Source organism: Periplaneta americana, chromosome 14 (assembly GCF_040183065.1).
Source record: "Periplaneta americana isolate PAMFEO1 chromosome 14, P.americana_PAMFEO1_priV1, whole genome shotgun sequence".
NCBI classification, from domain to species: Eukaryota; Metazoa; Arthropoda; class Insecta; order Blattodea; family Blattidae; genus Periplaneta; species Periplaneta americana.
In genome coordinates, this window is record NC_091130.1 from 156,019,460 (window position 1) to 156,042,951 (window position 23,492).

At 34.2% G+C, this 23,492-nt stretch overlaps 1 protein-coding gene across 1 annotated transcript in view; it reads left to right on the top strand.

Moving 5' to 3' along the window:
* The window catches only part of LOC138713913 (protein Wnt-4-like), a 456,699-nt gene that overhangs the window by 414,624 nt on the left and 18,583 nt on the right, over window positions 1–23,492 (top strand). The window contains exon 2 of the mRNA XM_069846434.1: window positions 3,318–3,453. Coding sequence (XP_069702535.1) covers window positions 3,318–3,453 — 136 coding nt within the window. The remainder of the gene's footprint in view (window positions 1–3,317; window positions 3,454–23,492) is intronic.

A 23,492-nucleotide genomic window follows, 5' to 3' on the forward strand; every position in this document is an offset into this window, starting at 1 on the left:
TTCTCAGTACGTATAGATGGCATTAAATCAACGCTTCGTCCAGTTTTAGCCGGAGTACCACAAGGATCTATACTGTCACAATTCCCTTCAATATCTTCACATATGACATTCCATGTTCACAACCGTCACACATAGCTATGTATGCTGACGATACAGTTCTCTTTTATTCTCATAGTAACCTAAATACTGCAATCAGCACTCTTCAGACATCCTTACAGGAGCTGTCTAAATGGTTCTCTGACTGGGGATTACTACTCAACATTACCAAGACAGAAGCTAAAATCTTCTCTTTAAGACCTATTCATAATCCACCTCCTTTGGTTCTTCTAAATGAACAAGTTACATGGCTCTCTAGTCAAGAAGCTGCCAAATATTTGGGAATATTATTAGACACGACACTTACATGGAATGCCCATATAACTCGCACTATTACACTAACCTCTTCTAGAATTCGAAAATTATACCCCTTGGTTAGTAGACGTTCACAAATTGGATTGGACTGTTCAATGCTATTCTACACCTCGCTTGTACGACCTCTTTTAACTTATGCAGCGCCAGTGTGGGGGACTGCAAATAAGACTCACATGCATCGTCTACAAGTTCCTGCGTACTGCAACAAATGCCCCCTGGTTTGTAAGAAATCAGCAACTGCGTCAAGAATTGGGAATTCTTCCACTAGAACAGTACATCCATTCAATGTAAAAATCTTTCTTCAACAAACTTCCTGGCGTTCCTGGAACTGTGACATATAACATTGGAGCAAGATCTTGTCAGCCATCTCGACTTAAAAGGAAACTCCCTCAAGACATCCTTCTTAGTGATACTGACGACTCTTCATAATTTAACACAGAAAATCATCATATTTTTGTTCACATAATTCATAAAAATGTTCAATTAATTAATTTAAATTAATTAGAGGAGCCTTTAGAGCCAACCTCAGCATGATATTCTGAATGTGATATTCCATAATTTAACAGTGGTCTGTATAGCAAGTTTGCTGGTCGACCAATATTAAACATTAAAAAAAAAAGTCACTAAATCTGCATAATATACTTCTTGGTACATGCCTCAGACACATTTCGTATTTCTCGCTAATAACAAAAAACCCGGTCCTGGTCATAATTTTATTACCACAGTTTCTGTCCACGAGGGACTGACGCCACTGAGATGCTCTAAATTCAAATGTTGAACATCCTCGTTCCTTGGAGGGTGAGCAGTCCGATGCGCAGCACCCCGATGCGATGAGGTAGTCACATCAGAGGCTTTGAAAACAATAACTGGCCGTGATAAAGTGGGGAGACCCGATTTGCCAGCGGGCCGGATTCCTTCACTTCTCGTGATGGGCCTTGTAAATTTAAGGAAGCCGATTCAACAGTTAAGGCCAATTCACAATGAAAATTAAGCATAACCGTAACATAAACACAGAAGTTTGCGGCCAGGTTACCAAATGGGATCATTCACAATTATTCACATAAATCATAAACATTGACATTAACATTGGCGTTAGACGTTAACATGAAAGTTTAAAAACTCCAAACTTTCATGCTTATGCAGGTAGGCCTAATCAAATCAAAGGGGTTGATGCCGAGGACTCCGGCTTCAGTCCCACGGCTGTGGAAAACCTCGGAAGAAACCATTCAATGAGACCAAACGTGGGATCCAACCCAAGCCCGAACGCAGCTCAGGATCAGCAGCCCAGCGAGTCTGCAAAATTATGTTTTAAAAGCACACCGCACGTTATTGTGTGATGCCGACATGTTAAGCATGAGCCCACGGCGATTATACTAGGTATAATTCCATATGAAAAGATCATTCCGCTAAGAGTTGGAGATTATTTTTCAATTTATTTTGTACTTAATATTGAAGTAACAAATACTCGTAATAATAAATTATTCCGTCAATAAAACCAATGCTCAAAAATAAACCACAGCCTGCCTTCCACAAATCAAATCGATGTTTCCGAGGCTTTCCTCAACCATAAAGCAAATGCCGGGTAATCTTTTGGCGAATCCTCGGACCTCACCTCATCTCACTACATCTCGCCAAAATATTGTAAAAAAAATTGCAGAAAATTGTAAAAATGGTAGAAAATTACTAAATTGTAAAACTGTAAAAATGGTAAAATATTGTAAAAATTTTAATTGTAATCTTGTACAATTTCGACTTGTTCCACATCTTAAAGCTTCATTGCTCATGTAAGATCTGTGGAATATAATAAATAAGATGAATGAATGAAAACTGAACAAAATAAATGCCTATATACAGCCTAAAATAGTCTAATTGGACATAACTACCTGTTTTAGCCTATTTTAATTTTCTATGGATATGTTGTGGAATTCGTTGTCAAATGCAGATGAACCGAGATATGCCAGGAGTACGTTCAGTAACTGAGAGTGGTTTTGTTTAGGAGTGTGTTCAGTAACTGAGAGTGGTTTTGTTTAGGAGTGTGTTCAGTAACTGAGAGTGGTTTTGTTTAGGAGTGTGTTCAATAACTGAGAGTGGTTTTGTTTAGTAGTGTGTTCAATAACTGAGAGTGGTTTTGTTTAGGAGTGTGTTCAATAACTGAGAGTGGTTTTGTTTAGGAGTGTGTTCAGTAACTGAGAGTGGTTTTGTTTAGGAGTACGTTCAGTAACTGAGAGTGGTTTTGTTTAGGAGTACGTCCAGTAACTGAGAGTGGTTTTGTTTAGGAGTGTGTTCAGTAACTGAGAGTGGTTTTGTTTAGGAGTACGTTCAGTAACTGAGAGAGGTTTTGTTTAGGAGTACGTTCAGTAACTGAGAGTGGTTTTGTTTAGGAGTGTGTTCAGTAACTGAGAGTGGTTTGGTTTAGGAGTGTGTTCAGTAACTGAGAGTGGTTTTGTTTAGGAGTACGTTCAGTAACTGAGAGTGGTTTTGTTTAGGAGTACGTTCAGTAACTGAGAGTGGTTTTGTTTAAGAGTACGTTCAGTAACTGAGAGTGGTTTTGTTTAGGAGTGTGTTCAGTAACTGAGAGTGGTTTTGTTTAGGAGTACGTTCAGTAACTGAGAGTGGTTTTGTTTAGGAGTGTGTTCAGTAACTTAGAGTGGTTTTGTTTAGGAGTGTGTTCAATAACTGAGAGTGGTTTTGTTTAGGAGTGTGTTCAGTAACTGAGAGTGGTTTTGTTTAGGAGTACGTTCAGTAACTGAGAGTGGTTTTGTTTAGGAGTGTGTTCAGTAACTTAGAGTGGTTTTGTTTAGGAGTGTGTTCAATAACTGAGAGTGGTTTTGTTTAGGAGTGTGTTCAGTAACTGAGAGTGGTTTTGTTTAGGAGTGTGTTCAATAACTGAGAGTGTTTTGTTTCAGGATGCTAGGCATGCCTAACGGACGACAGGATTCTCTGGACGTCTCGGCCTCGAGCCACAAAGAAAACTGTGAAAGGCTGCGCTTCCTGGAGGAGCGACAGAGGGAGCTGTGCGCGCTAAGCCAGAACGTCCTCAGGGTAAGTGACAGCAATATTATACACCAGAAACAATAATAATTACAGTCAACACCATTGCACGCAGTGTTGCCAATTCAGAGGTTTTCCCGCTAAATCTAGCGTTTTTCAGTATTAGTTTAGCGGGTAAAATTTATGAAGTTTGGATTTTTAACACTCACAGCTGTAAAATAATCTTCTTTTTACATTGATAGCATAGCAATTTAGCGGTTTCTGCACTGTATCTTATCGGGTTTTTAAGAATCGAGTTGGCAAAACTGATTGCACGCAATCATTAGAGATAGTGTGCTTCTGTTGCGCAGAATGCACGGCGAATGTATGAAAATATCTGCGTTCATAAGCAGTATACGACATAGAAAAGTTCAAATGAAGTTGAATTCTAAGAACAAATTAACGTAATCTAACCTAAAAAGTATATTTCGGGAGATAAATTCTTATTAAGTTATATTAAACGTTTCATGAATTCTGCTACGTAATGGCGCTAATTTTATTGAGCCTAAAATTGACTAATTGAATATAAGTACCTGTTTTAACCTATTTTAATATAAAATATTCTATTGTCAGTACAGTGTTTTCTGTTACACAGGAAATTGAAAACAAGAATAATTAAATTTCAAAGACCTGCCGAATGTTACGCACGAGAGCGATTTTATAATTAATGTATCACGTTATTATATTATGAAACTGCTTGTATAAACAAGAATACTTACTTACTTACTTACTTACTTACTTACTTACTTACTTACTTACTTACTTACTTACTTACTTACTGGCTTTTAAGGAACCCGGAGGTTCATTGCCGCCCTCACATAAGCCCGCCATTGGTCCCGATCCTGAGCAATATTAATCCAGTCTCTACCATCATATCCCACCTCTCTCAAATCCATTTTAATATTATCTTCCCACCTACGTCTCGGCCTCCCCAAAGGTTTTTTTCCCTCCGGCCTCCCAACTAACACTCTACATGCATTTATGGATTCGCCCATACGTGCTACATGCCCTGCCCATCTCAAACGTCTGGATTTAATGTTCCTAATTATGTCAGGTGAAGAATACAATGCGTGCAGTTCTGTGTTGTGTAACTTTCTCCATTCCCCTGTAACTTCATTCCTCTTAGCCCCAAATATGTTTCTAAGAACCTTATTCTCAAACACTCTTAATATAAACAAGAATACATTGTTGAAAATCATATTGGGTGTGTGTTTATTAATTATCGCTGTGAATTTGAAGTTACATTTCCATTATAATATCGTTACCTGAATGCAAGAACTAGGTAACTTGATTTTTCATATTTTGTGACATTGCCTACTTACTTATTTACTGCACTAAGGAATATGTCTCGTTTTCTTTTGCCTATTTGTTATATTCAAAAATAGATGTCGCTGGTATCGTTCGATCAGTTACCTAGATCCTGGATTACATTTTGTGCGATTTTTGCTATGCTATAACAGACATAACTAAAAAACGCAAATTTCAAGTTACCTACTTCTTGCATTCACGTGACGATAATCGTCAACAATATTATTTAATTACTCTCCAGTACGTCACTAGGTATAATTCCATATGAAAGGAACATTCCTGAAAGAGTTGGAGATTATTTTTAAATTTATTTTATACTTCATATCGAAGTAAGAAATACCCGTACGTCAATAAAACCAATGCTTAAAAATAAACCACAGGCTCCCTTTCACAAATCAATTTTGTTTCAACAATGAATATGTTTCATTACATCGAGTCTGAAATGCTTCGAAAGATTGACTTTGATGCTTTTTCTGTGAAGAAAGTGCGAAGAAAATCTTTATAAGCCTAATTCACAAGTAAGATGATTGTATTTTGTTTCCTTTTGGTAATATTTCATTTAAACGTAATTTAGTCTAACATGACCTGTATAATAGCTGCTTATAAATTGTTTGTGTTAGTTGGAGGCGGCAAATTTTAGCACAGCCTAGGGGCGGCAACTATACCTGATTCCGCTACGGTGGCCGGTATTGAATAAAATATGTAGCAATCATAAATCTTTCAAGGGGTCATGTAAAAAGGTTTTCAGTGTGTTTTTTGACGTAATTTATATTGTTTCAAAATCAAAGCTGTGAAATATGTTAACTTTATTTAAGGGGAGAGGATGGTATTTTTAAAACTTTTTTCCTATTTGGTGTAAATTATTATTTGTTTTATGTAGAGAGCTCATAGCTGTGGCAACTCAACCAAATAAAAATATTTTGAAAAAAAAAAAAAAATACTTGGGGGCCCAAATTTGAAAAAAATATACCCAATGCAGGATTGTACTAAAACCGATATATCTAAACCGTTTTTAAAGATAGATTCAAACAGTTTTTTGCAATGTATTTGCAAAAGTATGTTCTACAAACTATCTATAACAGAATTTTGATATTAGTCCCTACGTTTGTAAAATAAACAATTAAAATTTAGTAACAATTTTCTGATTTCCTTTCTTGCAAACAAACGGAAGTATTTTTAAAATGAAATCATTTAACAAAATTCTGTTACAGAGAAAAGTTTCCTAATAGTCTAAAGAATGTGTGTTCTAAATTTCATGCATGTATCTTTAATAGTTCAGAAATTATACCCATTTTTGTCTGGCAATGTAGCAAAAAAAAAATGAAGTTACTGGAAACCGATAAAAGCGGGCATGTGATTTAAAAATCCATAGCGCAGGAAGTTTAAAAATGACGTCTCAACATCCGACAAGGGCACAAATACCCACAAAATGTTATGCAATGCATTCCAAACATATCAAAGGGTATTTTAAAGAAAAATACATTTTTTGGAAATTTAATTTACCGGAAACAACAATAAAAGTGGGCGAGTGATTTAAAAATCCATAATGCAAGAAGTTTAAAAATGACGTCTCAACATCCGACAAGGGCACAAATACCCACAAAATGTTGTGCAATGCATTCCACATATATCAAAGGGTATTTTAAAGAAAAATACATTTTTTGAAAATTTAATTTACCGGAAACAACAATAAAAGTGGGCGAGTGATTTAAAAATCCATAATGCAAGAAGTTTAAAAATGACGTCTCAACATCCGACAAGGGCACAAATACCCACAAAATGTTGTGCAATGCATTCCACATATATCAAAGGGTATTTTAAAGAAAAATACATTTTTTGAAAATTTAATTTACCGGAAACAACAATAAAAGTGGGCGAGTGATTTAAAAATCCATAATGCAAGAAGTTTAAAAATGACGTCTCAACATCCGACAAGGGCACAAATACCCACAAAATGTTGTGCAATGCATTCCACATATATCAAAGGGTATTTTAAAGAAAAATACATTTTTTGAAAATTTAATTTACCGGAAACAACAATAAAAGTGGGCGAGTGATTTAAAAATCCATAATGCAAGAAGTTTAAAAATGACGTCTCAACATCCGACAAGGGCACAAATACCCACAAAATGTTGTGCAATGCATTCCACATATATCAAAGGGTATTTTAAAGAAAAATACATTTTTTGAAAATTTAATTTACCGGAAACAACAATAAAAGTGGGCGAGTGATTTAAAAATCCATAATGCAAGAAGTTTAAAAATGGCGATCCACACATATCACAGAGTATTTTAAAGATTTTATTTTTTAAATTTAGTCATTTTTCATCAAAAATACCATCCTTCTCCCCTTAAGATTTATTCACAAATATAACTTTAATGAGGTATTTTGTAAATATAAATATAAGTACGGTCTAGTGATATTATTTCATTACAATATATTTATTTTATAAAAGCAAGTCTGAAACCAAGTTGCTTTATATATTCACCTCTCTGTAATAACACACTGCAAATTTAAATTGAGTTGTATTATTATTGTAATGTATGCATATAGACCTAATACGCATTCTGTAATGTATTTCTTTGCTTTCAGACTATATAAACTACATAATACATACCGATATTGTTATTATGTTACGGTATTAGCATCTAGATCTACTATTGAAAAAAATCATTATGATTTGCATCAATAAGTAAGCTACATATTTTTTTTTATGTAGGTAAAATAAATGTCTCGTGACCAGAATATTGTATGAAATGGAAATATAAAAATTGGAGATTTATCCTTCGAAGAGGTGGAAAAATTCAAATATCTTGGAGCAACAGTAACAAATATAAATGACACTCGGGAGGAAATTAAACGCAGAATAAATATGGGAAATGCGTGTTATTATTCGGTTGAGAAGCTCTTATCATCCAGTTTGCTGTCCAAAAATCTGAAAGTTCGAATTTATAAAACAGTTATATTACCGGTTGTTCTTTATGGTTGTGAAACTTGGACTCTCACTCTGAGAGAGGAACATAGGTTAAGGGTGTTTGAGAATAAGGTGCTTAGGAAAATATTTGGGGCTAAGCGGGATGAAGTTACAGGAGAATGGAGAAAGTTACACAACACAGAACTGCACGCATTGTATTCTTCACCTGACATAATTAGGAACATTAAATCCAGACGTTTGAGATGGGCAGGGCATGTAGCACGTATGGGCGAATCCAGAAATGCATATAGAGTGTTAGTTGGGAGACCGGAGGGAAAAAGACCTTTAGGGAGGCCGAGACGTAGATGGGAGGATAATATTAAAATGGATTTGAGGGAGGTGGGGTGTGATGATAGAGACTGGATTAATCTTGCACAGGATAGGGACCGATGGCGGGCTTATGTGAGGGCGGCAATGAACCTTCGGGTTCCTTAAAAGCTATTTGTAAGTAAGTAAGTAAGGTAAAATAAAAATTAATCAGATTCCTTCCCAGGAGAATCCTGTGAATTTGGTGGAGTATTCTTATACATTTGTTGAACTTTCTAATATTATTATCACACATTTTGTAGGTCTTACAGCAAATATTTTTATTTTTCATAACTACATAATTATGTATTTCCTGTATACTATTCAAAACTGTCTGAGTGGAAGAGAAGGCCTTATGGCCTTAACTCTGCGAGGCAAAATAAAACTACTACTACTAATGTTATTCTTAGTAAAGCACTTACAATAATAGGTGACAGTCTTTTTTTTTTTTTTTTTTTTCCTAGTCAATCATAATTTCTTGTAAAACATTATGTTACACAAAATTTTATAGAAAAACTAATAAAATTTATTTGGGAATTTTCAGAGAAAATAAACAAATTCAGTTTTCAGACTTGAAAACTTCCGCAACATTTCGGAAGGATTTCGATTATCACCGCTAGAGATGGGAACGATAAATCGGTTTTTACGAAATACCGATATTTTCGTTTTGATATATCGATATATCGGTATCGAAGTTTCCATGCAATATGTCGTATAATATATAATAGATTTATCGTTTTTTTAATTATTATTATTATTATTATTTATTATTATTTTATTTATTTATTTATTATTATTTTTTTATTATTTTATTTTTTTTATTATTTATAGATGCCATATATAAAAGAATAAGTTCAAACACCTGTTATTTGCTGATGATCTCAAAATCTTTCGCTCAATAAATAGTTCTGCCGATTGCCAAACTCTTCAAAATGATATTAACTCCATTGAACTTTGGTCTGACATTAATGGAATGAAAATTAATGAAACAAAAACTTTTGTCATTTCGTACTCACGAAAAACTACTTCCATAAAATTTAACTATTCTCTTAACAACGCCTGTATTATTAGGAAAAATTCTATTAAAGATCTTGGTGTACTACTCGATTCTAAATTATACTTTCACGATCATGTTCAATATATTTATAATCATTCAATAAGAATGCTTGGTTTAATAAGGTCTATAACTTATTCTTTTTCTACTCCAGAGTCACTATTAATTCTATACTTTACTTTGGTTCGATCTAAACTTGAATATGCATCTGTAGCCTGGAATTCCATTACTTCAACTGATTCGGTTAAATTGGAAAATATTCAAAGAAAATTTATTTCCTTATGTGCTTTTCGATTTATACCCAATTCCTCTGACTTTAACTATGAGATTACCTGTAAATATTTTAACTGTTGTAGCCTTTATTCTAGACGTCAAAATCTTGATTATCAATTTCTTTGCAAAGTTATCAAGGGTGATATTGATTGTAAGTCTATCATAAACAATATCAGCCTTCGTATTCCTACAAAAGGTTTAAGATTTCAAAAAATTTTTTATAACAGAAATTCTAAATCACTTTCTCCAGTCTGTAGATGCATAAAATATGCCAATTTGCATGGGCACAATTTAGATCCTTTTAAGGTTTAGTTTCGTTTTGATTATTAGTATTCACTGTTCTTGTTCTAAATTTTATTTATGTATGTTTTTGTTTATTTAAGATATTATTTATTTGTTTTTGCACCTTTGTATCTTCTGTTTGTGTATTGTGCTGAACTATATAATTGGCCTCTGGCTGTTGTTCAGCACACAAATATTAATAATAAATAAATAAATAATAATAATAAATAATAAATAATTAATTATTATCATTATCAACAACAAAATCCACACTAGAAAGCTATAATTCCCTGAGATATGGCGCTAATGAAGGTGAACATTTGCATTATTGTGCAACCTTGAAATATCCAATCCAATCAATAACTTGCTCTGATTGGCTGGACTGGAATTCGAATTCAAACTGTTTAATATGCAGCACTAAATTCGAAATGCAACGTGTGCGAACGTGAGACTCAGACGAGAGGTTTATCTACTACTGTTTTAGTATTAATGTTCTCCAAGGCAGGAGCAACTGCCACTCTAAAAAAGAACCGTCTGACCTCAAAACGGGTATCAAAATTTTTAATAATATTGAAAATCGCACCCGAACGGGCATTTTTAAAACTATAGTTTATTTCTGTTCAATGACATAGTCTTTTAGAGATCTCATTCTTTTTACATACAACTATCAGAACTTTTATTTCTACGTTCTGAAAAGGGAACAAGGATTTAATACAGGTACGTCTAGAATTTGTATGCACAACCTAGTAGGCCTACTGATATTGTTTTTTATTATATCCCTTACTGCATAAAAATTATCCCCATCATCATCATCATCATCATCATCATCATCATCATCATCATCATCATCATCATTGATATTTGGAATGTTGGAGTGTAAGAATAACTTGCAATGGGAACTTATTATAGGATTGTATCAATCAATTGTGAACTTTGTTAAAAACTTGTAACATTCTAAGTATGGTTTACTTACATTTAAAAATGATTACGTTGTTGGGTAGTAAATAGCATTGTATCTGTGTTCTGGATTGAATTCTATATAAAATTAGAATAATTGAATCCTGTTCCATTATCAACTACTGACCATGTTCACTTACCTCTTTCCAATTCTATCATTTATGTTCGCCTTACTTCCTCCATCATTTTGATTTATACATCTTGATTACACAACTTTCAACACTGTATCACTTCGGAATACAGTATGTATAATAAGACTTTCTTGTGTTAAATTCTAACGTACCTTGTTAACATGTTTCGACCTATTTTCGGTCATCTTCGGAACTGACCGTTGTTGGTCTTGGCGCCTCTTGTTTCCTGTGTGGGTGCGTTCGTAGTATAGAGTGAAAGTATTTATTTTGAAATTGAGTTGTGTGTTGAGAATATCATTGGGGTGTGTTTTCTTGTGTCTGTATATTTCATATTGTTCTAGTGTGTTGAGTTTCTGGCTTTTTGGTTGGCTGTGCAGTATTTCCATGTCTGTGTTGATGTCTCTGTAGGTGTGGTTGGCATTTGTGATGTGTTCTGCATATGTGGAGGTGTTTTGTAATTTTGTTATGGCTGTGATGTGTTCTTTGTAACGTGTTTGAAATGATCTGCCTGTCTGTCCTATGTAGAAGTTGTTGCAGGTGTTACATTTGAGTTTGTATACGCCTGTGTGGTTGTATTTGTTTGTTTGTGTTTTTTTTTATTGGGTTATTTTACGACGCTGTATCAACATCTAGGTTATTTAGCGTCTGAATGAAATGAAGGTGATAATGCCGGTGAAATGAGTCCGGGGTCCAGCACCGAAAGTTACCCAGCATTTGCTCGTATTGGGTTGAGGGAAACCCCCGGAAAAAACCTCAACCAGGTAACTTGCCCCGACCGGGATTCGAACCCGGGCCACCTGTTGAGATGTTTTTGTAGAGTGTTATTTGTTCTGTATGCGATGTTGTAGTTTAATTTCTTGAATGAGGTTGCAATTGTATGTGTTTTTTTTGTTTTCGTATGTTAGTGTGATATATTTTTTGTGTTCTTGTGTTTGTGTTGTATTCTCATGTTTTTTGTGATTATGTTTTGTCTTACGTATTATGTTGTCTATTATGTTAGGGTTGTATCCGTTTTCTTGTGCTATGTATTTGATTGTGTTTAGCTCTTCGTTGTAATCCTGTTGGTTCATTGGTATGTTGAGTAGTCTGTGTACCATTGTTCGGAATGCAGCTTGTTTGTGTTGTGTGGGGTGGTTGGATGTGTTGTGTATGTGTGTTGTTGGTTTTTTGTATACTTTGAATGTGTGTTTGTTGTCTACTTTTGTTATTGTGATGTCTAGAAAATTTATGGATTTGTTTTCAATCTCTAATTTCTTTGATTTAGGTTAGGAACTTCATAATTTGATATTGAAAAATGTATTGTTTTTTGTTACAATTTTACATTTATGCTTTTGATTTTTATGATTTTAATTTCAATGTCAATAAGGAATATTGTATTTTCAAGTATACTTTTATTGCAATAAGTTTACTTAAATTGTAATTGCATTAGTATGGTAGCTATTCATTTGCTTATGGCATAGCGATATATCGATACATATTCTGTAATATATATTATCGAAATTAGATTTACAACATACATAGGTAGTCTTCTGAATTACTTCGCCTTAAACCTCATATTCCACAAACCGCGATAATCGATGAATTTAATTATGAGGGAACCCGTTGTACACCAAGTTCCCTGCAAAAATTACGATGAATGATGACGGTGTCTAACCATCTATCAAAATTCGCATTTGGTGGTGATGATGGACGAGGCAACTGTTTCTCTTCTATATAAAGTGGTAGCACGTTGTTTAATTTGCGAGAACTTGCTGTATGATAACACTAAGTACAAAAATATATTACATATATCTGGATATATGAGATCAAATTCTGTTGTAATCCGTAAATGACACCACATTTTATTAAATGCATTTCAATTTTTATTTCAGTTTACTAGAATTCATCTTCAAATATATAATTGTTTACGTTAATATGTGGCCTGCACTCTATCGGTCATAGTCGAAATTACGGAGCGCCGGTAGTTAGACTTCTTTAGCTTTAAGATATGAATTTACTCAGAAAAACTGAATGACAAAACAATTAATATAGGCATAGCAGATCACGCAATAGTAATAACACATAATCACACAGTGAAATACCCAAAAGTCTATTTCTGGTAACAATATTGAAGTTTATGTCCTTGGCTAAGCAAACAAATGAATGGATCTCAGAGCTCGGCTGATGCTGCCATCTATAGAGCACTAGACCAACTACAACCACCTCAGCGGAAGCTATATCGAAATGCACATGCAGTCAAGTTACCGCCAAACGACATGAAACTAATGACGGAGGAAATAATTTAAATACCGATGTATTGATACTGCAATGTATTGCAAACTTGATTTCGATAATCGATATATATATATATACATATATATTGCAGAAAATATATTGATATATCGAATGATTATCAATATATCGCTATTCCGAAAGCAAATTTCATTTTCAGGTATACCTTTACTTTATTTAGGGTACAATAACAATGCTTAAATGTTAATATTCCTTTTTATCATAACATTCAAAAGCATAAATGTAAATCATAACAATAAATAATACATTTTCAATACCATATGATATTTAGGTCCTACCCAAAATCAAGATTATTTAGCCACAGACGTTGCCTGCCAGTCTGAAGTTGCGCTCGGGCGCGGGTTCGATCCCCGCTTGGGCTGATTACTTGGTTGGGTTTTTACATATCGATGCCAGGACATAATAGTCCTATATAATGGAAACAAAAGACAAATAGAAAACCTACATCAACAACTCAACAAAATACATCCCAAATTAAAGTATACAATAGAAACAGAACATAACCAATCTATAAACTTCTTAGACATCACCATAACCAATACAAATAGCAGACACGAATTCAAAATATACGGGAAACCCACTACAACCACAACACATACACAATTCATCAAATCATCCCATACAACATAAACATGCAGCTTTCCGTACAATGACACACAGATTAATTAATATACCAATGAACAATGACAACTTACTTACTTACTGGCTTTTAAGGAATCCGGAGGTTCATTGCCGCCCTCACATAAGCCCGCCATCGGTCCCTATCCTGAGCAAGATTAATCCAGTCTCTACCATCATATCCCACCTCTCTCAAATCCATTTTAATATTATCCTCCCATCTACGTCTCTACCTCCCCAAAGGTCTTTTCCCCTCTGGCCTCCCAACTAATACTCTATATGCATTTATGGATTCGCCCATACGTGCTACATGCCCTGCCCATCTCAAACGTCTGGATTTAATGTTCCTAATTATGTCAAGTGAAGGATACAATGCGTGCAGTTCTGTGTTGTGTAACTTTCTCCATTCTCCTGTAACTTAGCCCCAAATATTTTCCTAAGAACCTTATTCTCAAAACCCTCAATCTCTGTTCCTCTCTCAAAGTGAGAGTCCAAGTTTCACAGCCATACAGAACAACCGGTAATATAACTGTTTTATAAATTCTAACTTTCAGATTTTTTGACAGCAGACTGGATGATAAGAGCTTCTCAACCGAATAATAACACGCATTTCCCATATTTATTCTGTGTTTAATTTCCTCCCGAGTGTCATTTATATTTGTTACTGTTGCTCCCAGGTATTAGAATTTTTCCACCTCTTCGAAGGATAAATCTCCAATTTTTATAGTTCCATTTCGTACAATATTCTGATCACGAGACATAATCATATACTTAGTCTATTCGGGTTTTACTTCCAACCCTATCTCTTTACTTGCTTCAAGTAGAATTTCCGCGTTTTCCCTAATCGTTTGTGGATTTTCTCCTAACATATTCACGTCATCCGCATAGACAAGAAGCTGATGTAACCCGTTCAATTCCAAACCCTCTGTGTTATCCTGAACTTTCCTAATGGCATATTCTAGAGCCAAGTTAAAAAGTAAAAGTGATAGTGCATCTCCTTGCTTTAGCCCGCAGTGAATTGGAAAAGCATCAGATAGAAACTGGCCTATACGGTAGAATTAAACACAATAAAATATATAGCACAAGACAATGGATACAACCCTAACATGATAGACACACTAATAAAAGAGGCAAAACAAAAACAGAACAAACGAACACAAACACCGCATGAGAATAAATACATAACATTAACATATCACAATACCAATACCCACAAAATTGCAACTTCATTCAGAAAACTAAAATACAAGATAGCATACAAAACAAATAACACAACACAGAAATATCTATATAATCACATCAAACATTCAAATAAATATAATTCAACTGGGATTTACAAACTAAAATGCAATAGTTGCCCACATTTTTACATAGGACAGACAGGAAGATCATTTCACACAAGATATAATGAACATATTAAAGCTATAACCAAACCCTACATCACATCAAATTATGCAGAACACATTATCGACAATAATCATGACTACAATAATATAGAAACAGATATGGAAATTTTACACATCACACCAAAAATTCCACAGTTAAACATCCTAGAACAATACGAAATATATAAACATACAATAATATACCCACAACATATACTTAACACACAATTACAGTTCAATGCCCACACATTATTCGACGTCATGATACGTCATAACATACAAAACAACCAGCTCCACCATAAAGAGCAACACACCCCCACCCCTACAACTGACGAATGCAAATCGCAGAATTTAAGATCACCAGTAGTTCAGGAGACACTGATGACGACGCAACACAGCGTCGAAACGGGCCGTCTGTCCAAGGTATACTCGTATATACCTTTTAAAAAAAAAATTAACACTTTTTAACGTGTGACTAAACAATTTTATGTTTGTAACAAAGTGTTAACGTGAATTAGAATCTATACTAATAATAAATCTGTAGCCGAAAATTTTCTGATAATTTTCGATTTTCCGAAAATAATTGGTCCTAACATATATAATTAACCACCCTGAAACCGAAAACCGCTTTTTTGAAATTTTTGTTTGTCTGTCTGTCTGTCTGTCTGGATGTTTGTTATCTTTTCACATGATAATGGCTGAACGGATTTCGGTGAAAATTAGAATATAAATTAAAATCGTCGTAACTTAGATTTTAGGCTATATGGCATTCAAAATACATTATTTAAAAGGGGGGTTATAAGGGGGCCTGAGTTAAATAAGTAGAAATATCTCGCTTATTATTGATTTTTGTGAAAAATGTTACATAACAAAAGTTTCTTTAAAAATATTTCCGATAAGTTTTATGCTTTGAAAAATTTTGATAGGACTGATATTTAATGAGATAAATGAGTTTTAAAATTAAAATAACTGCCATCTAAGGTGGTGTAATGAAATAAAAAACAAATGACTTCGTCTATAAGGGGCCATGGACAATAACAATCGAAAGGTATGAAAGATAGCCTACAGAGAATGTTTCTGTGTTTGTATAAAGTAATATCGGAAGCTAAATTAACAGATTTGTATAATTAATTATCATTTCACCATTTGAAAGTGTAGTTTCTCTAGATGGACATAATGCTACAATGTTATTACAGTAACTTATGAGTGAATTGAGGACAGGTAAGATTAAAATAGCTTGTTATACACAGAAAACTTGATAGGCTATTCTGTATATTCGTTTTCTGCATTTCTTAAAATAATGTTTATGTAAGTTACATCCTTTATCAACACACTTTTATGTAATATAATATAATATAATATAATATAATATAATATAATATAATATAATATAATATAATATAATATATAATATAATATAATATAATATAATATAATATAATATAATATAATATAATATAATATAATATAATATAATATAATATAATATAATTTAAGTTATTTAAGTTACTGTATTTGAAGGGTTCAGAACCATAGCGGGCCAAGAGCCATTTACTGAATACGTAGAAAACAAGGGTTAAAATTAAGTTATTACCGTAATTCAATGGAAACATATAGCAAGTAAAATAAAGTATACACATTAAATCTAAATGATGTCACTGTTCATTAAACTATGGTTGCATGTAATTAAAAATTAAAAAACATGTTAAAGGAATTGTCATTGCACCAAGTGAGTGTCTCTAGGCAAAAATGATCGCATTTTAATTATTTAAATAAATTTAAATTAAGTAACATATTAAACGATTTATCCTTCTATCAAACACGAATGTTCCCTGGATCAAACGTCCTATTTTAATTATGTAATTACTTTATATTTATTTCTGACGGGTGCAGCGGAGCGCACGGGTACGGCTAGTCAATAAATAAATAAATAACTAAATAAATATTTTTTCTCAAATGATTAGATCCCGTTTTTCTTTACAAAAGGCTATCAACGTGATTTCTGTGCTAAGCTTGCACCATATTTTGCTAATGATAAAACTGAAGTAGAAAACGTTGAAAAAGCTGGAATCTGCTCTAGGAATCTCTAGACGGCGTCTCTCCCGCGCCCCACGCTATTACTCGCCGCCTCATTGGGCGCGATATCGTCCCTCCTTCGTTTTCCGCTCCAAAGAAGCTCTGCAATCAGTCTCCGTGCTTGTTACGTGTTCAACCACCCTGTGATTCATAAGCATCATAAAAGAAGAGATGATATTGTTTCCATCATCTCTTGTCAGGCTGATGCTATTCAAACATACCAGAGGGTGATTCCTTGTCATTGCCAACTTGATCCCACAGGATTGCTTCCAAGACGCTAGTAACGAGCTCTGGGCAAACATCTCCCGTAGCAACCACATTTTTCATATCGAGTTCTTAAGTCGACTTCTTACCGTGGAGAGATAAGCGCTAGTAGCGGTGATATTCCAGCCTACATAAACATAGAGCTGTAATTGTATTGTATTGTATTTATTAACATTCCATGGTATTCATACATGCTTACAGCTAGAATATGGAACAAGTCAAAAAGCTTAATACTATTATGAAGTCTTAATTTATAGTCACAGTCTAGATGAAATATATACAGACGAGATTTACAATATAGTCTACTAGTACAACACAAAGTTTTAGTATCAATTTCATGAAGTGTTATTGGATGTCATGAATTCACCTACAGAATAGAAGGCGTGAGAAATTAGCTGCTTCTTTAAAACCCATTTACTCCCACTGTTCCCAAATGGGAACATGCATTATTTACGGCGTAAATGATTTGAGAGGACCAATAATCATCTTATTTTGTTTCTTATGTGCCAATAAGTAGGAATATAAAAGAAACACCAACATTTTTAATAAAAAATAATTTGGGCATAAATAATTTGGGCAATTCTGAAATATTTATATTCCAATCATTGAAAGTGTCTTGGGATCAAATGGGTTAATTTGGCCCTAAATAATTTTATGTTTTGAGTTTCAATTTTTATATCGATAGGGAGGCTATTAAAAATTTTTACTGCCATATAACGCACTCCTTTTTGATAGCACGATAGACTTGCCGATGGAGTATGAAAGTCATTTTTTTGACGTGTACTTATGCTATGAACTGTTGAATTAGTTACAAAGTTTTCACGATTACATAAGAAGGAGATTATTAATGAAAAGATATACTGACAAGCCATGGGCATTATTTGTAGTTTTTTTTAAATAGTCCTACACGATTCCCTAGATTTGGCACCTACTATTATTCTAATTACTCTTTTTTGTAATATAAATATATTGTTACTATCTGTGGAATTTCCCCAGAATATTATTCCAAAACTCATTACCGAGTGGAAGTATGCAAAGTATATTGTTTTTAAGGTATTGATATTTACTATCTTTTGCATAGATCTAATAGCAAAACAAGCCGAATTTAGTTTGGGGGTAATTTCTTTAATATGATTTTTCCAATTTAACACATTATCGATTTTTAAGCCAAGAAATTTGGTTGTTGTTGTTTCTAATAGGGATCTATTGTTAATTATTGCGCTAGAAATTTGCGACGTTGAATTTGGACAGGATTTGAATTGAATTATGTTAGTTTTGTTACAATTTAATACCAATTTATTGACTGAGAACCTGTCACATATTTTGAAGAGAATATTAAAATGGATTTGAGGGAGGTGGGATATGATGATAGAGACTGGGTTAATCTTGCTCAGGATAGGGACCAATGGCGGGCTTATGTGAGGGCGGCAATGAACCTCCGGGTTCCTTAAAATGCAGTAAGTAAGTGTTAAATAAGACAATTGAGGCGTTCTCTGGAACAGGAACTTAACTACAAAATCTTGAATTTGAGATGCAGATCATCGAACGTTTAAATCTGGTATAACAGCATTGAGAAGTACGACATTCAGATGTTTCTAGAAGGCGCTGTGTTTGTTGAAGGGAAATAATATTTCGTCAGGATGGAGGTATGTTATTAAGGATTTAATATGTACTGGAAACGGAAAAATGACGTAACTGACGTTAAGTTGTTTAAAGAAACAGCCGAAATAATTGATCCTATGACCAGATTTGAAAACTCAACCATCTGAAGTGAACGAAGGGGAAAAGGAAATCTACGAGCCCGTGTCTATCAGTCAAGTATGGTCTCTTCTTTAGACCGAGAGCGCAATTCTGAAAGTGGAAGGAAAAATACAAGCTGAAGAGAGAACTTCAAGATGGCATCACCACCACCATAATAAATTTTCCCTACTGATATTTCGCCAACATGTTTATGGTGTACACTCATTTTAAATTGCACTAGGTTTCCTTTTCGATGTCTGAATTCTTTTCCACTTTGAATCTTGCGTACACCACTTTTAACACTTGAATATAATTAATTGATGAACTAGTGAAATATCTGTCCGGCTTACAGCTGTTTCAGTGCATCACGCACCATCATCAGAGCCTACTAGATCGCGGCGTCATCTCGAACTTCTCTGCCTGTTAGGAGGGTGTGTTTTGTTTTGGCACAGATATGTAGACGATATACTCATATACTCATACTTTACAAAGGAAACAAAAGACAAATACACAAACTACACCAATACATAAACAAATTACACCGAAAACTTCAATACACACTAGAACTTGAAAATAACAACTCCATAAATTTCCTAGACATCACCATAACAAAAATCGACAACAAACACACCTTCAAAATATACAGAAAACCAACCACCACCACCACACATATACAGAACACATCTAACCACCTCATACAACACAAACATGCTGTATTCAGGACAATGGTACACAGATTACTCAACATACTCATGAGCCAACAACACTACAATGAAGAAGTGAACACAGTCAAATACATAGCACAAGAAAATGGGTACAACCCAAATATAATAGACAATATCATAAGGAAGACAAAACAAAAACTTAACAAACACAAAAATACACAAAACACAACACAAACACAAGAACACAAGAAGTACATCACACTAACATATGAAAACAAAAGCACACATAAGATCGCATCTTCATTCAGAAAACAGAAATACAACATAGCATACAGAACAGAAAACACACTACAAAGACATCTCAACACACAAACAACACAAACAAATAAACACGACCACACAGGTGTATACAAACTCACATGCAATAGTTGCAACAAGTTCTACATAGGACAGACAGGCAGATCATTCCAAACACGCTACAAAGAACACATTAAAGCTATAACCAGAGGACACAATACATCTACATACGCCGATCACATAACCAATGCCAACCATACATACAATAACATAAATGCGGACATGGAAATCCTACACACACAACCCAAGAACCAAAAACTCAACACACTGGAACAATATGAAATATACAAACACACTAAAACACACCCCCATCAAATCCTCAACACACAGATCAATTTCAGTACACACACACTATTCGACTCCACAATTCAACACCTTTCAACAACAAAACACACCCTCCTAACAGGCAGAGAAGTTCGAGATGACGTCGCGATCTAGTAGGCTCTGATGATGGTGCGTGAAGCACTGAAACAGCTGTAAGCCGGACAGATATTTCATATTTAACACGAGTAAGTCCACTAGTTCATCAATTGAATTCTTTTGTTTGAAACCTGTGTACATTTTTATTTAAATTTCATTGTGAGCCAGGCAAACCCATTATGCTGGGCAAGACCAATATAAAATAAAATAAATTTGAGGTAGACATATTGAATATTCTAGAGACGAAAGCAGCCTATATGGTAGTGAAACTTGATATGTAATTGAAACACATAACGAAGTCCGCCGATGACCGCAGAAATGTAGTTTATGAGATTTATGATAATAGGATGAATTTTAACGTAGGAGCCAAGCTGAAGGTTGCTAAGGTAACCGAGTTGAAGGATATTTGCCACTCGCAGAGAATGGTTAATAATATCTTTCATTGTCGGCATCTAAAAGCTCAAAGGCAAAATGGAAACGGGTCGTTCTAAAAGCGACAGTGTAAAATTAATGTTTGCATAAAATAATATGTGACCCGTTGCGCGAAAAGGGGCCTGAAGTCGTGAAAGGAAAATTTACATGAGAACAAAATAACGAATTTGCGGTGTAAAAAACTGCATTTATAAGTTTTGACATTTGCGCTACCTGTAGGCTTTTTTACATACTAAACTAGGACGTAGTTTTACACAGTCCTTCTTAAATACCTAAAGGTCGTATTCATAAACGAGACTTTGGATGAAGACTTCCCAAAGTCAACTTTCGTAGTAAACGATGAAAGAGTAATGGAACGGAGAAAAATTCTCTCCGGCGCCGGGATTTGAACCCGGGTTTTCAGCTCTACGTGCTGATGCTTTATCCACTAAGCCACACCGGATACCACCCGGCGTCGGACAGAATCGTCTTTCATCGTATGATGACGCAGAATTTCTGCATGGAAATATCATATGTACTTCGGTACATTAAAATAATGATATCCGTAAATCACTACGTGACTTAAGACGGCGCTTATTCCGTCGGATCCCGGCCAACTAGTTACTCATAACGAGTGCACCTCAGCACATGTGTGGACTTCGGTCCTATGTTCATAGACATCTATGACGTAGTGCAGAGGGCGGCCACTAGAGGGAACCCAAGAGTTGGAGCTTAATCTGAGACGATTCTGTCCGACGCCGGGGTTGTATCCGGTGTGGCTTAGTGGGTAAAGCATCAGCACGTAGAGCTGAAAACCCGGGTTCAAATCCCTGCGCCGGAGAGAATTTTTCTCCGTTCCATTACTCTTTCATCGTATGATGACGCAGAATATCTGCATGGAAATATCATATGTACTTCGGTACATTAAAATAAGAAAATAAATTTCGTAGTAAAGTTTAACTTTGTTAAAAGTCCTATTCATAGACAATACTTCTGAGACTTTGACTTTGACTTTGGTAAGTCGAGATTTGACGACCTTGTTCTAATGTTGGCAATCAAAATCACTGCCTTCTAAACGAATTAAATTAATAGATAGTTGAAATAGAGTAGGCATTGCCACAATCAAAGCCATCTTTTGAGACACAAATCAATGAAACAATTGAACATCGGTACATGTTGAGCGATTGTTAGCCGTTTTTAGATCTTTACATCAATAGATAATAATTCGTTCTTCTACTTGGTCACAAAAAATCTTAACTCAGTTCCGAACAGTCTTGTACTCTTATATAATACAATAAAATTCGTAACTACAAAACATGATGGTATAGTTTATCTGAAATAGTATTGCCTGCTAAGAATTATGTTGTGAATAAAACATCTATTGTAATTACGTTAGGTTCACATTAAGCCCTCGAATTATTTCATTATAAAATAATTTTATTCTGAAAATATGGAAGATAAGAAGATGACACTAATGACAGACTACTTAAAAATTAATTGAAATCAATATTCAGAAAACATTATTATGACGACCGCAGGATTAAAAATTAACTGCATATCCAGCTATATAACATATTCTCTATAGAATTAAACAGTCAAATCATTATTAAGCCATCAATTACCTGTAGCGTAAAATCGCAACGAAATAAGAAATTCAATTATTGGTGGAACAGATAATCGTCTTTTATTATTCATCAATGAATGTTGAAACATGACGACGATATATAATATGTCTATTTATCAAATCTGTACCTTGATTTGAATTTATTATCTACTAGCCGTACCCGTGCGCTCCGCTGCACCTGTTAGAAATAAATATAAAGTAATTACATAATTAAAATAGGAAGTTTGATCCAGGGAACAACTTTTACAACAGCGCAAGATAATCTGCTTCGCTCATTACCCTTTTTTTTTTTTTTGCATTGCATTTATTGCATATATATTTTATGTATTTTAACACGATTCAATTGAGCATAGTTAAAATTTGAATTATAAAATAATGGATTGCTAAGCTAACGTACTATTACTGCATACTAAATCAATACACCCTCGTTGTTCGTTGATTCTCTGAGATTAAAATGAGTGTACATAAATATTATTTTAAGAAATACAGAAAACGAATGTACAAAATAGCCTATCAAATTTTCTGTGCATAAGAAGCTATTTTAATCTTACCTGTCCTCGATTTACTCAGACGTTACTGTAATAACATTATAGCATTATGTCCATCTAGAGAAACTACATTTTCCAATGGTAATTAATTATACAAATCGGTTAATTTAGCTTCTGATATTACTTCATACAAACACAGAAACATTCTCTGTAGGCTATGTTTAATAGCTTTCGATTGTTGATGTCCAAGGCCCCTGTTTCGATTGTTGTTGTCCAAGGCCCCATATAGACGAAGTCATTTGTTCTTAATTCATTGCACCGTCTTAGATGGCGTTATTTTAATTTTAAAACTCATTTATCTCATTAAATATCAGTCCTATCAAAATTTCTCGTTGCCAAACTTTCAGAACGGCCCCGAGGTTCAC